The sequence below is a fragment of the Anolis carolinensis genome, chromosome Y (assembly GCF_035594765.1).
Source record: "Anolis carolinensis isolate JA03-04 chromosome Y, rAnoCar3.1.pri, whole genome shotgun sequence".
Taxonomy (NCBI): Eukaryota; Metazoa; Chordata; class Lepidosauria; order Squamata; family Dactyloidae; genus Anolis; species Anolis carolinensis.
Window position 1 is genome coordinate 509,056 of NC_085848.1, and position 15,597 is coordinate 524,652.

A 15,597-nucleotide genomic window follows, 5' to 3' on the forward strand; every position below is an offset into this window, starting at 1 on the left:
AGCTGCAGATGTGATGACGCAGTTAGCTCCAAGCTGAAAGGAAGGCTAACGGCCGACGGTGCTGGAGGTGAAGGACGAATTTGATGTTCTAGAGATTAACACACTATAGGAACCTGGAATGTAAGATCAATGAGCCAGGGCAAACTGGACGTGGTTATTGGTGAGATGCCAAGATTACAGATAGACATTCTGGGAGCCAGTGAACTGAAATGGACTGGAATGGGCCACTTCACAAAAGACGACCACCAGATCTACTACTGCGGACAAGAGGGACACCAAAGAAATGGAGTAGCCTTCATAATTAATAATAAAGTTGCTAAAGCAGTGCTTGGATACAACCCAAAAAATGATAGAATGATATCAATTGGAGTTCAAGTGATCCAAATATATGCCCCAACCACAGCTGCTGAAAAAGCAAAATTAGATCAGTTCCATGAGGATCTGCAGCACCCACTGGATAATACGCCAAAAAGAGACATTGTTTTCATTACAGGAGACTGGAATGCTAAGGTGGGCAGTCAAATGACAACCGGGATCACAGGCAAGCATGGTCTGGGACAACCAAACAAAGCAGGACATAGGCTGATAGAGTTTTGCCAGGAAAACTCACTGTGCATAACAAACACCCTTTTCCAACAACCTAAAAGACGGCTTTACACATGGACTTCCCCAGATGGTCAACACTGAAAGCAGATTGACTACATCCTTTGCAGCCAAAGGTGGCGGACATCCACCCAGTCGGTAAAAACAAGACCTGGAGCTGACTGTAGTTCAGTTCACAAAATTCTTATTGCACTATTTAGAATCAGACTAAAGAGAATGGGGAAAATACACAGACCATTTAGATACGATCTCACAAATATTCCTAGTGAATATGCAGTGGAGGTGAAGAATAGATTTCAGGGACTAGACTTGATAAATAGAGTCCCAGAAGAACTATGGACGGAAGTCTACAACATTGTCCAGGAGGCGGCAACAACGTACGCCCCAAAGAAAAAGAAACCAAGATGGCAAGGTGGTTGTCTGCGGAGACACTGGAAGTAGCCCAAGAAAGAAGGAAGGCAAAAGGAAACAGTGATAGGGGGAGATATGCCCAACTAAATGCACAATTCCAGAGGTTAGCCAGAAGAGACAAGGAACGACAGTAGAGTCTCACTTATCCAACATAAACGGGCCGGCAGAATGTTGGGTAAGCGAATATGTTGGATAATAAGGAGGCATTAAGGAAAAGCATATTAAACATCAAATTAGGTTATGATTTTACAAATGAAGCACCAAACCATCATGTCAGACAACAAATTTGGCAGAAAAAGTAGTTCAATACGCAGTAATGGTATGTAGTAATTACTGTATTTATGAATTTAGTACCAAAATATCATGATGTATTGAAAACATTGACTACCAAAATGCGTTGGATAATCCAGAACGTTGGATAAGCGAGTGTTGGATAAGTGAGACTCTAGTGTATTTTTAAACAAGCAATGCATGGAAGTGGAAGAAGGCAATAGAATAGGAAGGACAATTTCAGGCAAAAATGGGCATGATCAAAAACAAAGATGGCAGGGACCTAACAGAAGCTGAAGAGATCAAGAAAAGGTGGTGAGAATGTACAGAAGGAAGGATAATAATATCGAGGATGGCTTTGACAGTGTGGTGAGTGAACTAGAGCCAGACATCCTGAGGAGTGAGGTTGAGAAGGCCTTAAGAAGCATTGCTAATAACACGGCAATATTCGCAGGGACCCAAACAGGTGTGGGACGGGAAAGAGAAGAAAGGAGAAGGGAAAACTGCAATCTGTAGGTTTGCATTGCACAAAGCTCTTCCATTATTGGTCTTTTCTTCCATCCCTAACCCTTTCTGGTGGAAGAGGGGCAAAATCTTTTCCAGAGTGGTGTCCCTCCAGCACCAAGGAAAACTTTTTGCTCTTTCCTTCCTCAAGAGAAGGTGGCGAGAATGTACAGAAGGAAGGATAATAATATCGAGGATAGTTTTGATGGTGTGGTGAGTGAACTAGAGCCAGACATCCTGAGGAGTGAGGTTGAATGGGCCTTAAGAAGCATTGCTAATAACAAGGCAGCAGGAGACGACGGGATCGCAGCTGAACTGTTAAAATCTTGAAAGGTGACGCTGTCAAGGTGATGCATGCCATATGCCAGAACATATGGAAAACTCAAGAATGGCCATCAGGTTGGGAAAAAATCAATGTATGTCCCCATACCAAAAAAGGGAAATGCTAAAGAATGCTCACTCTTTCATACAGTGGCCCTTATTTCCCATGCCCATAAGGGAATGCTCAAGATCCTGCAAGACAGACTCCAGCAAGACTGGAGCAAGAGTTGCCAGATGTCCAAGCTGGGTTCAGAAAAGGCAGAGGAACCAGAGACCCAATGGCCAATATCCGGATGCTGGATCATGGAGGAAGCCAGGGAGTTTCTCTACTTCTGCTTTATTGACTATTCTAAAGCCTTTGACTGTGTAGACCATAATAAACGGTGGCAAGTTCTTGGTGGTCTGGGGAGACCAAGTCCCCTTGTCTGTCTCCTGAGGAATCTGCCTAAAGACCAAGTAGCCACAGTCAGAACAGACCACGGAACAGGAGACGGGTTCCAGATTGGGAAAGGAGTGCGGACATCAGGGCTGTGTCCTCTCACCCTCCCTATTCAACTTGTACGCAGAACACATCATGCGACGTATGTGCGGGGCTTGAGGAATCCAGGGAAGTCATGCTCCCCCTCTATTCTATTCCTCCTTGGCCAGGCCACTTGACCTGGAATCACACTGTGTCCAATTCTGGGCACTGCAATTGAAGGGAGAGGGTGACTCTAAGCTGGAAAGCATCCAGGGAAGAGCAACTAAAATGATCAAGGGTCTGGAGAACAAGAATCCCCATGAGGAGCGGCTGAAAGAGCTGGGCATGCTGAGCCTGCAGAAGAGAGAGAAGGCTGAGAGGAGACATGATGAGAGCCATGGATCAAGATGTGAGGGGAAGGGAGGAGGGAGACCAGGGCGCCATGGGACAAGGGCTGCAAAGGACAGGAAGGGAAGGAGATTCCGCCTGAACCTCAGGAAGAACTTCCTCACCGCGAGAAGGGCTGTTCGGCAGTGGAACTCTCTCTCTGCCCCAGGGGAGTGTGGTGGAGAGAGGCTCCTTCTTGGGAGGCCTTGAAGCAGAGGCTGGGTGGCCATCTCTCGGGGGGGCTTTGAACGAGATTTCCTGCTTCTTGGCACAATGGGGTTGGACCGGGTGGCCCATGAGGTCTCTTCCAACTCTGCCGTTCTAGGATTCTACGATTCTATGATTCTAATATTAACATTAACGGCCTCAGATATGCAGATGATACCACGTTGATGGCTGAAAGCGAGGAGGAGCTGAAGAGCCTTATCACCGAGGGGAAAGAAAGAAGAGAGTGCAAAAGCCGGGCTGCAGTTAAACATCAAGAAAACCCAGAGGATGACAACCAGACCGATTGATAACTGGCAAACAGGCAGGGACAGACTTTATATTTCTAGGCACAAAGATCACGGCAGACGCAGACTGCAGCCAGGAAATCAGAAGGAGTTTCCTTCTTGGGAGGAGAGCAATGGCCAACCTCGATGAGAAAACAGTGAAGAGCCGAGCCATCCCACCGGCAACGAAGGTCCGCATAGTGAAAGCAATGGTCTTCCCCATAGTAACCTATGGACCATAAGGAAGGCTGACTGAGCGAGGGAAGGAAGAGAGGCGCTTTTGAACCCTGGTGTCGGAGGAAAATCCTGAGCGTGCCTTGGACCTTGGCAAGGAGATCCCCCCAGTCCATCCTCCGGGAAATAATGCCCAATGGCTGCTCACTGGAGGGAAGGATACGAGAGGAAAAGATCCAGGACTTTGGCCACATCATGGGAAGACAGGAGACCTTGGAGTGATGCTGGGGAAAAGGGGAGGAAGAAGGAAGAAGGGCCGACCAAGGGCAAGATGGACGGACGGTATCCTTGAAGGAAATGGCTCCACCTTGAAGGAGATGGGGGGGAGGGGGGGCACCGCCGACAGGGAGGTCTGGCCTGGGTGGGCCAGGAGGTCACCAAGACACAGAAGCAACTGACAAATAAACAACAACTCCAGATTCTCAAGGCAATCACCTCCAAACCCTGACAGTGTTTGCAATTGCCCATGTGGGTCTGTGTACCAGGTTTGGTCCAAATCCATCGTTGCCTCACTTTAGTGCTCTCTGCATAAGGGAAAACTACAACGCCCAGATTAACAGGGTAACCACCACCAACTCCTGCCTGTATGCAGTTAGCCATCTTGAGTCTGGTTGCTAAGTTTGGTCCAGATCCATCTTCAGCTGGGTTCAGTGCTCTCTGGATAAGGGTGAACTACAACTCTCAGAGTCAAAGGACAAGCCTGTGAGCCAAGTTTGGTCCACATCCGATGTTGGCTGGGTTCAGTGTTCTCTGGGTCAAGGTAGACTACAACTCCAGGAGTCAAGGTCAATCAGCCCCAAACTCGCCTGTATGCAAAGTTGACTATGTTGGGGTTATGTGGCAAATTTGGTCCAGGGTTCAATTCTTTCTGGATAAGGATGAACTACAGTTCCTAAAATCAAGGTCAGTGGCCTGCAGTATGTTCAGTTGTTCATGGGGCTTCTCTGTACTAAGTTTGGTGCCGGTCCATTGTTGGGGTGAGTCAGTTTCTTTGGGTGTAGATGATCTGTAACTCCCAAAAATCAAGGTTAATTTCCCCCAGACATCTCTAGTATGTTCTGTTCATCATGGGAAGTCTATGAGCCAAGTTTGGTCCAGGTCGTCATTCGTGTGGGTTGCAGTGGACTGTAGAATTAAAGCTGAATAGGGTGAACGTACTGTCCATCATATATGGTCCATCTCCCCAAACCACACCAGGATGTACAGTGGGTCATGGGGGCCTATCTGCAAAATTTGGTCCAGAGCCATCATTGAAGTTGTTTGAAGTTGGATTCAAAGCAGGTAAAAGCACTGCATGTAGCATCATACATGGTCCACCATCCCCAAACCTCTGCATAGTGTAAACTGCTTCACTGGGGTCTATGTCCCAAGTTTGGTCCAGGTCTGTCATTCATGGGTTTCACAGTGGTCCATGGGAGGCAAATCGGGTGAAGGTGCTGCAAATCCCATCATTGATAGTCTATCCTTCCCCACTCCACACCAGGACATAAAGTGGGTCACATTGGGTCTTAGTGCCAATTTTGGTCTAGGCTTGTCATTTGTGGGGGGATCACAGTGATCTCTTAAAGTGAATGAAGATATTGCAAATTACATCATCTGTGGTCCATCCTCCCCCAAACCACACCAGGATGTAAAGTGGGTCATGGGGGTTCTGTGTGTCAAGTTTGGTCCTGATCCATCTTTTTGGGGGATTGCAGTGGTTTGTGGGAGCCAAACCTATTTAAAATATTGCAAATCTCATAATCTGTGATCTGTCGTCCCCCAACCTACACCAGGACATATGGTGGGTCGTGGGTGTTCCGTGTGCCACGTTTGGTCCAGGTCTGTCATTTGTGGGGGTTGCAGTGGCCTGTGGAAGTGGGAGCCAATCAGAACATTGCCACCACCCCCCCCCCCACACACACACACACACAAACATTACATACATCTAACATTGACTTTTACAATATACTAGCTTGGGGACCTGGCAGTGTCCGGGTCATTTGAGAAAGGTATTGTTTGCCTGTGTTCCAAGTGTAATGTCAATCCAATGTCAGCTGGAGTGGTACGGATGAACTACATCTCCCATCTGGAAGTCCCATCGTGCATGGTCTATCCCTCACCAAACAATGCTGGGATGTAGAGTGAGTCATGGGGGCTCTGTGTACCAAATTTGGTCCTTATTCGTCATTAGTGGGAGTCACAGTGATCTCAGGAAGTGAGTGAAGGTATTGCATGTCCCACCATCCATGATCAATTCCCCTCCAAACAACACTAGGATGTTGAGTGGGTCATGGGGACTGTATGTGTGAAGTTTAGTCTTGATCAGACATTGGTGGGAGTCGCAGTGCTCCCTGAAAATGAGTAAAGGTATTGGAAGTCCCATAATCCATGGTCCATCCCCTTTCAAACAGTGGCAGGATGTAGAGCAGATCATGGGGTGTGTGTGTACCAAGTTTGGTCCTTATTTGTCATTGCTGGGGGTAGCAGTGACCTCGGGAAGTGAGTGAAGATACTGTAAATCCCATTGTCCATGGTCGGTTGTCCCCGAAACCGCAGCAGCATTTAAAGTGAGTCATTTGGGCCACATTGCATCTTTGTTCCAAGTTGGGTCCAGTTGTGTCATTTGTGGGGCTTACAATGATCTGTGGGAGGTGAATTCGGTGAAGGTACTGCAAATGCCATAATCCTTGGTCTGTCCTGCCCCAAACTGCAGCAGCATGTAAAGTGTGTGATATGGTCTATGTGTCCAAGTTTCGTTCAATTCTGTTATTCCCGGCAGTTGTAGTGGTGTCAGGAAGTGAGTGAAGGTACTGTAAGTCCCATCATCCTTGGTGTGTCCTCCACCAAACTGCAGCAGGACATAAAGGGGGTCATGGGAGCTCTGTCTGCCAAGTTTGGTCCAGTTCCGTCACTCGTGGGCATGGCAGTGATCTGTGAGAGCAGTAACGATGGAAAGTACTACAAATCCCATCATCTGTGGTCCATTATCCCCCAAACAGCAGCAGACCATAACGTGTGTTATGGGGGATAAGTGTGTTGAGTTTGGTCCAGATCCATCATTCATGGCAGTCGTAATTGTCTGTGTAAGTGGCGGCCAATCAGAAAGTTGCCACATACTCGCATACAAACATTGACTTTTTCATATATATATAGAATATAATATAGATACAGATTTTAAAAGGAAGTGAGTGAAGGTACTGCAAGTCCCATCATCCTTGGTGTTTCCTCCGCCAAACTGCAGGACGTAAAGGGGGTCATGGGAGCTCTGTCTGACAAGTTTGGTCCAGTTCCATCACTTGAAGGCATGGCAGTGATTTGTGGGAGCTGTAACGATGGAAAGTATCGTGTTATGGGGGATAAGTGTGTCGAGTTTGGTCCAGATCTGTCATTCGTGGCGATCGTAGTTGTCCGTGTAAGTGGTGGCCAACCAGAAAGCTGCCACATACTCGCATACAAACATACATACATACAAACATTGACTTTTATATAGATAGCTACCATGTTTCCCCGAAAATAAAACAGTGTCTTATATTAATTTTTGCTCCCAAAGATGCTCTAGGTCTTATTTTCAGGGGATGTCTTATTTTTCCATGAAGAAGAATTCACATTTTTTGTTGAACAAAAAAAAAGAACATTTATTATATACTGTATATTTGTCATCACAAACCAGCATAACCAAACAAACTGTGAATCCTATCAAGAATTTCTTGTTATTGCCATTATTTCCATGTACAACACTCTATGTTACATACATTTACTGATCCTGCATGCTCTGGTGTTCTGTTCGTTGGGCATGCTTCCAAACAAAACCTTTGCTAGGTCTTATTTTCAGGGGAGGCCTTATATTTAGCAAATCAGCAAAATTTCTACTAGGTCTTATTTTCTGGGGATGTCTTATTTTAGGGGAAACAGGGTAGCTAGCTATATAGATATAGACTAGCTTGGGAACATGGTGGTGCCTGGGTCATTTGAGAAGTGTAGTATAGAAGCAATGTCAGCTGGATTCAGTGGGTGCGGGTGAATTACAACTCCCATATGCAAATCCCATCGTCCATGGTCCATCCTCAGGGTGTAGAGTGGGTCATGAGGGCTCTGTGTGCCAAATTTGGTAGTGATTTGTCATTGGTGGAGTCGCAGTGGTCTCAGAAAGTGAGTGAAGGAACAGCAAATCCCATCATCCTTGGTCCATTGTCGCCCAGTCCATACCAGGATGTAAAGGAGGTCTTGGGGGTTCTGTGTGCCAAGTTTGGTCCAGTTCCATCACTGTTGGGTATGGCAGTGGTCTGTGGGAGCCAAAGCAAATCCCATCATCCTTGGTCTGTCCTCCCCAAAACCGCACCAGGTAAAGCGGCTCATGGGGTTTAAGTGTGCCAAGTTTGGTCCAGTTCCGTCACTGGTGAGCGTGGTCTGTGGGAGTTGAAGCGATTGAAAGTACTTCAAATCCCATCATCCTTGGTCCATCTTGGGCATAAAGTGCATCTTGGGGGTTATGTGTGCCAAGTTTGGGCCAGGTATGTCATTCCAGGCGGCCTGTAAAAGTGGGAGTCAAAGAGAAAGCTGCCACATACAAACAAAAATACATATATACATACACACATACATACAAACACTGATTTTTATTATAGACTAGCTTAGGGACCTGGCAGTGCCCGGGTCATTTTAGAAAGGCATTGTTTGCCTATGTTCCAAAAGTAGTCTAGATCCAATGTCATCTGGGTTCAGTGGGTGCGGGTGAACTACAACTCCTGTATGCAAGTCCCACCGTCCATAGTCCATCCTCCTCCAAACAACACCAGGGTGTAGAGTGGGTCATGGGTGGTCTGTGTGCCAAGTTTAGTCTTGATCAGTGTGGGTTCAAGTGATCTCAGGAAGTGAGTGAAGGTACTGTAAATCCCATCATCCATGGTCCAAACTCTTCCAAACCACACCAGGGTGTAGAATAGATCATAGGGGCCCTGCGTTCCAAGTTTGCTACTTATTCATCATTGGTGGGAGTCACAGGACTCTCAAGGAGTGAAGATATTGAAAGTTCCATCGTCCATGGTCCATCCTCCTCCAAACCGCACCAAGGTTCAGAGCAGATCATCGGGGCTCTTTGTGCCAAGTTTGGTGTTGATCAGTCACAGGTGGGGGTCACAGTGGTCTCTGGAAGTGAGCGAAGGTATTGCAATTTCCATTGTCCATGGTCCATTGTCCTCCACACTGCACCAGGGTATTTAGAGGGACATGGGTCCTCTGTGTGTCAAGTTTGGTCTTGATCAGTCATTTGGCAGTTGCAGTGGTCTCAGGAAGTGAGTGAAGGTACTGCAAGTCCCATTATCCTTGGTATGTCCTCCCTTAAACTGCACCAGGACATAAAATGGGTCATGGGGGTATGTGTGCCAAGTTTTGTCCTGATCCATCATTAGTTACAGTAACAGTGCTCTGTCGGAGACAAATTATTATTAGCTACATTTATATCCCGCCCTTCTCACCCTGAAAGGGACTCAAGGCGGTTTACAAGTATATATACATACAATATATTATATTATACAAAGTGTTTGAAAGTACTGCAAATCCCATAGTCCTTGGTCCATCTTCCCCCAAAGTACTGTATCATGTAAAGTGTGTCATTTGGAATATGTGTGCCAAGTTTTGTCTAATTCTGTCATTCGTGTCAATTGCAGTGGTCTCAGGAAGTGAGTGAAGGTACTGCAAATCCTATAATCCATGGTATATCCTCCCCCAAACTGCAACAGGGTCACGGGCATTATGCTTGCCAAGTTTGGTCCAGTTACGTCACTGTGGGCATTGCAATGGCCTGTGGGAGTTAAAATGATTGAAAGTACTGCAAATCCTATAATCTGTGGTTCATCCTCCCACAAATGCACCACACTGTAAAGTGCACCATGGGGGTTATGTGTGCCAAGTTTGGACCAGGTCTGTCATTCCTGGCGGTTGTGGTGGCCTGCAAAAGTGGGAGCCAATCAGAAAGCTGCCCACATACCCAGATACCCACATACAAATGTACATGCACACATACTGTACATATATATAGGCAGATATAGATATAGATAGATACTAGCTGTGCCCGGCCACGCGTTGCTGTGGCGAAGTCTGGTGGTCTGGGAAATAAAGTATTGGGGAATTGGTGGTAGTTAAGGTCAAGGGTCAAGGTTTTCCCCAGACATTAAGTCCAGTCGTGTCTGACTCTGGAGGTTGGTGCTCATCTCCATTTCTAAGCCGAAGAGCCGGCGTTGTCCGTAGACTCCTCCAAGGTCATGTGGGATGACTGCATGGAGCAGCGTTACCTTCCCACCGGAGCAGTACCTATTGATGCACTCACATTTGCATGTTTTTGAACTTCTGGGTTGGCAGAAGCTGGGGCCAACAGTGGGGGCTCTCTCCGCTCCCCCAATTCAAACCTGCGGCCTTTCGGTCCAGAAGTTCAGCAGCTCAGCGCTTTAACACGCTGCGCCATCAGGGGATATTATTTCCTAAAGGTTGTGAATATACAATATTTCTGATTGGTTTTTTTTTGTTTGTTGGAGGCAAGTATGAATGCTGCAATTAGGAAAAATGATTAGGATGTAATGGCCTTGCAGCTTTAAAGCCTGGCTGTTTCCTCCCTGAGTGAATTTTTTGTTGGGAGGTGTTAGCTGGCCCTGATTGTTTCCTGTCTGGAATTCCCTTGTTTTCAGAGTGGTGTTGTTTGCGATATTTTATGTGCTTCTACTGTCTGTGGCCCTGAGAAAACAGAGCATTTGCCAGACTTTGATGATGGGAATACTTTGTTGGGAGGTGTTAGCTGGCCCTGATTGTTTCCTGTCTGGAATTCCCTTGTTTTCAGAGTGGTGTTGTTTGTGATATTTATATGCTTCTACTGTCTGTGGCCCTGAGAAAACAGAGGATTTTCCAGACTTTGATGATGGGAATACTTTGTTGGGAGGTGTTAGCTGGCCCGGATTGTTTCCTGTGTGGAATTCCCCTGTTTATTTACTGTCCTGGTTTTAGAGATTATATTGTTCTGCATTATTCTATCCCAGTAATTATTTCATATTAAAGAAGAATCTCACTTATCCAACATTCGCTTATACAATGTTCTGGATTATCCAACGCAGTCTGCCTTTTCATAATCAATGTTTTTGTAGTCAGTGTTTTAAATTCATTGAGATATTTTAGTGGTAAATTTGTAAATACAGTACAGTAGAGTCTCACTTATCCAACATAAATGGACCGGCAGAACGTTGGATAAGCGAATATGTTGGATAATGAGGAATTAAGGATAACCCTATTAAACATCAAATTAAGTTATGATTTTACAAATTAAGCACCAAAACATCATGTTAGACAACAAATTTGTCAGAAAAGTAGTTCAGTACACAGTAATGCTATATAGTAATTACTGTATTTATGAATTTAGCATCAAAATATCATGATATATTGAAAGCATTGACTACAAAAATGCGTTGGATAATCCAGAACGTTGGATAAGCAAGTGTTGGATAAGTGAGACTCTACTGTAAATACTACATAGCATTACTGCGCATGGAACTACCTTTTCTGTCAAATTTGTTGTATAATATGATGTTTTGGTGCTTAATTTGTATAACGATTACCTAATTTGATGTTTAATCGGCTTTTCCTGAATCCCTTCTTATTATCCAACATATTCACTTATCCTGCCGGTCTGTTTACGTTGGATAAGTGAGACTCTACTGTATATTGATAATCTTATATTATCTGCTCAGAACTAGATTATCTGAGGCCCCTTCTACACAGCTGTATAAAATGCACACTGAAGTGGATTATATGGCAGTGTGGACTCAAGATAATCCAGTGCAAAACAGATAATATAAGTTTATAAATGGGTTCTATAGCTGTGTGGAAGGGCCTTGAGTCTACACTGCCATATAATCCAGTGCAAATTAGATAATCTGTGGAAGAAGACTCAGTGAGGCCTAAATCTGCCTGTCCCCTAACTGAAACCTGGCTGTCCCTTGGTTGCTAGGTAACCAAGTGGGCAGAGATTAGCCCTCTAAACTGGCAGCAATTGGATAAAAAAAATTATTGCTCTCCCTCTAATTAGGACTTTATTTTTCTTTTCTTTTTGTTGTATCAACCTTGAGGCGTGGATGATGGGTTGTGTTGTCAAATTTTGAGGTTGGGGGCCTGTAGTTTTGTTGTTTTGTGAATTGCCGTATTATTATTATTGTGTTGCGGTCAACCGTGAAAATGAATACAATCTGGCTCCAAGTATTCAAAAACACTAAAATCAGAATATAGAAAAATTAATGTGGTATAATAAAACAGAACAATACAATCTCTAAAATCAGAACACTAAATAAAGAACAACACTCTGAAAATAGGGGAATTCCACACAGAAAACAATCAGGGCCAGCTAACACCTCCCAACAAAGGATTCCCATCATCAAAGTCTGGCCAATCCTCTGTTTTCTCAGGGCCACAGACAGTAGAAGCATATAAAATATCGCAAACAACACCACTCTGAAAACAAGGTAATTCCAGACAGGAAACAATCAGGGCCAGCTAACACCTCCCAACAAAAAAATCACTCAGGGAGGAAACAGCTAGGCTTTAAATCTGCAAGGCCATTACATCCTAATCATTTTTCCTAATTGCAGCATTCATACTTGCCTCCAACAGACAAAAAAAAAAACAATCAGAAATATTGTATATTCACAACCTTTAGGAAATAATGTCCCCTGATGGCACAGCATGTTAAAGCGCTGAGCTTCTGAACTTCTGGACCGAAGGTTTGAATTGGGGGAACTGACAGAGCCCCCACTGTTAGCCCCAGCTTCTGCCAACCCAGAAGTTCGAAAACATGCAAATGTGAGTGCATCAATAGGTACTGCTCCGGTGGGAAGGTAACGCTGCTCCAGGCAGTCATCCCACATGACCTTGGAGGAGTCTACGGACAACGCCGGCTCTTCGGCTTAGAAATGGAGATGAGCACCAACCCCCAGAGTCAGACATGACTGGACTTAACGTCAGGGGAAAACGTTTACCCTTTACCTTAACTACCACCAATTCCTCAATACTTTATTTCCCAGACCACCAGACTTCACCACAGCAACGCGTGGCCGGGCACAGCTAGTCTATATATATAAAAGAGTGATGGCATCAGGGCAGCAGACAAAACAACAAAACTACAGGCCCCCCAACCTCGAAATTTGACAACACAACCCATCATTCACGGCTCTAGGTTGATACAACAAAAAGAAAAGAAAAAATAAAGTCCTAATTACAGGGAGAGGAATAATAGTTTTTATCCAATTGATGCCAGTTTGAAGGCTAAGCTCCGCCCACTTGCAACCTCCTAGCAACCTACTCAGTCCAGGGGACAGGCACAGTTAGGCCTCACTTAGGCCTCTTCCACAGATTATCAAATTGTAACTGGATTATATGGCAATGTAGACTCAAGGCCCTTCCACTCAGCTATATAACCCATTTAGAATCTTAGATTATCTGCTTTGCACTGGATTATCTTGACTCCACACTGCCATATAATCCACTTCAGTGTGCATACTAAACATAAAGACAACCATAAAGACATTCAATACCACCACTACCTCAACAATTTCTCACCAACACCACCAGACAACGCCATAGCAACGCATGGCCGGGAACAGCTAGTCAAAATATACTTAAGTAGATAGAAGATTGCAACAGAATTATAAGCATAATATGTCTTCAGTGGGAAAAGTTCTAAATTAGATGGGAAGCATCTTATTATGCTTATTGTTATTTTAGATTAGCAACTATGTACAATGATAACATTCTTAATGATTTTACGTATCAGCTGTATTAAGACATCAACAATTTCTCTTTTCTTTTCTTTCTTTCTTTTTTAAAAAAAACAAAAAACTACAATGTACTTTTGCAACCTAGATACTGTTCCCAAAATGGTTGATTGTATATGCTGTTGGGGATATGAAATAAAATGATGATAAAACAATGGAGAAAAAAAATTAGAATACACATATAAATAAATTATATCATTATAACCCTCCTATTATTATTATTATTATTATTATTATTATTATTATTATTATATAATTCAAATTGTAATAATAATAATAGAGAAAAAACATAGAATTATGAAATACTATTAATATTAATAATAGGCATATTAAGAATATTAATTAATATTAATATTAATATTAAGAATAACTAAGATACAGAAGTAATACTAATACATTAGAGTCTCACTTATCCAACACTCACTTATCCGACATTCTGGATTATCCAACGCATTTTTGTAGTCAATGTTTTCAATACATCGTGATATTTTGGTGCTAAATTTGTTAATGCAGTAATTACTACATAGCATTAATGTCTAATGAACTACTTTTTCTGTCAGATTTGTTGTATAACATGATGTTTTGGTGCTTAATTTGTAAAATCATAACCTAATTTGATGTTTAATAGGCTTTTCCTTAATTCCTCCTTATTATCCAACATATTCGCTTATCCAACGTTTTGCCGGCCCGTATATGTTGGATAAGTGAGACTCTATATACAATATAATATAAAATAAGCAAAGAATGATAGTGCAGAGTAGTAATAATAAACTGTTATGATAACATTACATAACAGAATAACAATAGTAGTGATAATAATAATCTAAAGAGAGTAAATGACTCTATGATAAAAGAGGGTGAGAAAAAGGAGGAGTAGTCCTGTAGAGACCCTTGTTCTTTCTCTTGAGGGCGTCGACCTCCAGGTGGAGCTGTGCGAGGGTCTCTCGGTGCTGCTGCTGCAGGAAATGGAGGCTGCGCTCCAGCTCGTTCGCCATCCGGCGCCATCTTCCTTCGTCGACGGGGCCCCGATGACAGCAGGAGGCGTCCCGGCCGAGAGCAGGGAAGCCCGACCCCGGATGCATCCCCTCCGCACCTCAGACCCCTGGCTACTGCGACGCCCAGGTTCCACGCGCGGCCTGCCGGGCCTTCATTCGCGGCCTCCGACTAGGCTTCTAAGGTCGTCATGGAAACGGAGCCACTGCTGTATCTATTACTGGGCTTCTCAAGTTGCTATGGAAACGGTGCGCCAATAAACGCAACACAGGCTCCGTTTTGCGACCTACCGCTAGGCCTCATGCATCTTTTAATAGGATTTTCCCCTCCCCATAGAAACGGGCCCCGCTCCTTAACTACGGCGATGCAAGTTTCCAAAAGCAAGAGATAGAAACACACACAAACGTGCACAGCTTCGCACTTTACTATGTCTATTCTGTTGCCAAGGAAATGCCGCGTGCTTTCTGTCTTCAGCAACTACTAATGAGCTTGTAAAACTGAAATTAACCTTAATCAAATAATTAATTAGGTTGTTTTTTTATTTAAGTGGAATTAAGTCTCAATGAGTCCCCCGCCCAGGATAATAAAGCAAATAATTGAGTACAATTAAATAATAACATTAAATAATAATATTAAATAATAAGATAACATTAAGAATTGAAATAAATAGAATAAAATAACATTTAAGGAAAAATATTAAAAAATAGTAAAATAATAAAACAAATGAAATGAAATAATATAATGAAAATAATAAAATGAAATAATAAAATAAAATGTAATGAAATAAAATAATGAAATTGGAAAATGACTGCACCCAGTCTCTGGGTACATATCTTTTGGCATATTCTTTTCCATGAACATGTGGAAACCACCTTTTGAAAACCACTAGTCAAGAAAAGCACGACCTTGTTAGAAGTCAACCCTTTGAACAAGGAATATTCATAAGCATTTATGAAATGGCACACAGGTAACTCAGCAGTTAGACTGAAGAACCATGTCTTTGGACTGCCAAGGACGGAGACATGTCACTACAAAAATATATTTGGTTAGCAGAGCATGGTTGTTTCTTTGAAGTTGAAATTGCAGTTCCCCAAAAATATACACTCCCTTAAAAACCCTTTTAGTTTAAAATATG

The 15,597-nt window shown here is 43.6% G+C and overlaps 1 protein-coding gene across 2 annotated transcripts in view; it reads right to left on the reverse strand.

The window, feature by feature from the left end:
• The window catches only part of LOC134292941 (coiled-coil domain-containing protein 74B-like), a 50,975-nt gene extending 36,266 nt beyond the window's left edge, over positions 1 to 14,709 (reverse strand). Inside the window, exon 1 of one of the 2 annotated variants that reach the window (XM_062958821.1) lies at positions 14,359 to 14,705. In XM_062958821.1, the coding sequence (XP_062814891.1) occupies positions 14,359 to 14,551 (193 nt within the window). In that variant the 5' untranslated portion in view covers positions 14,552 to 14,705. Of the gene's footprint in view, positions 1 to 14,358 lie in introns of both variants that reach the window. The other variant, XM_062958822.1, reaches the window with a different exon arrangement.
• Positions 14,710 to 15,597: the final 888 nt, after the last annotated feature.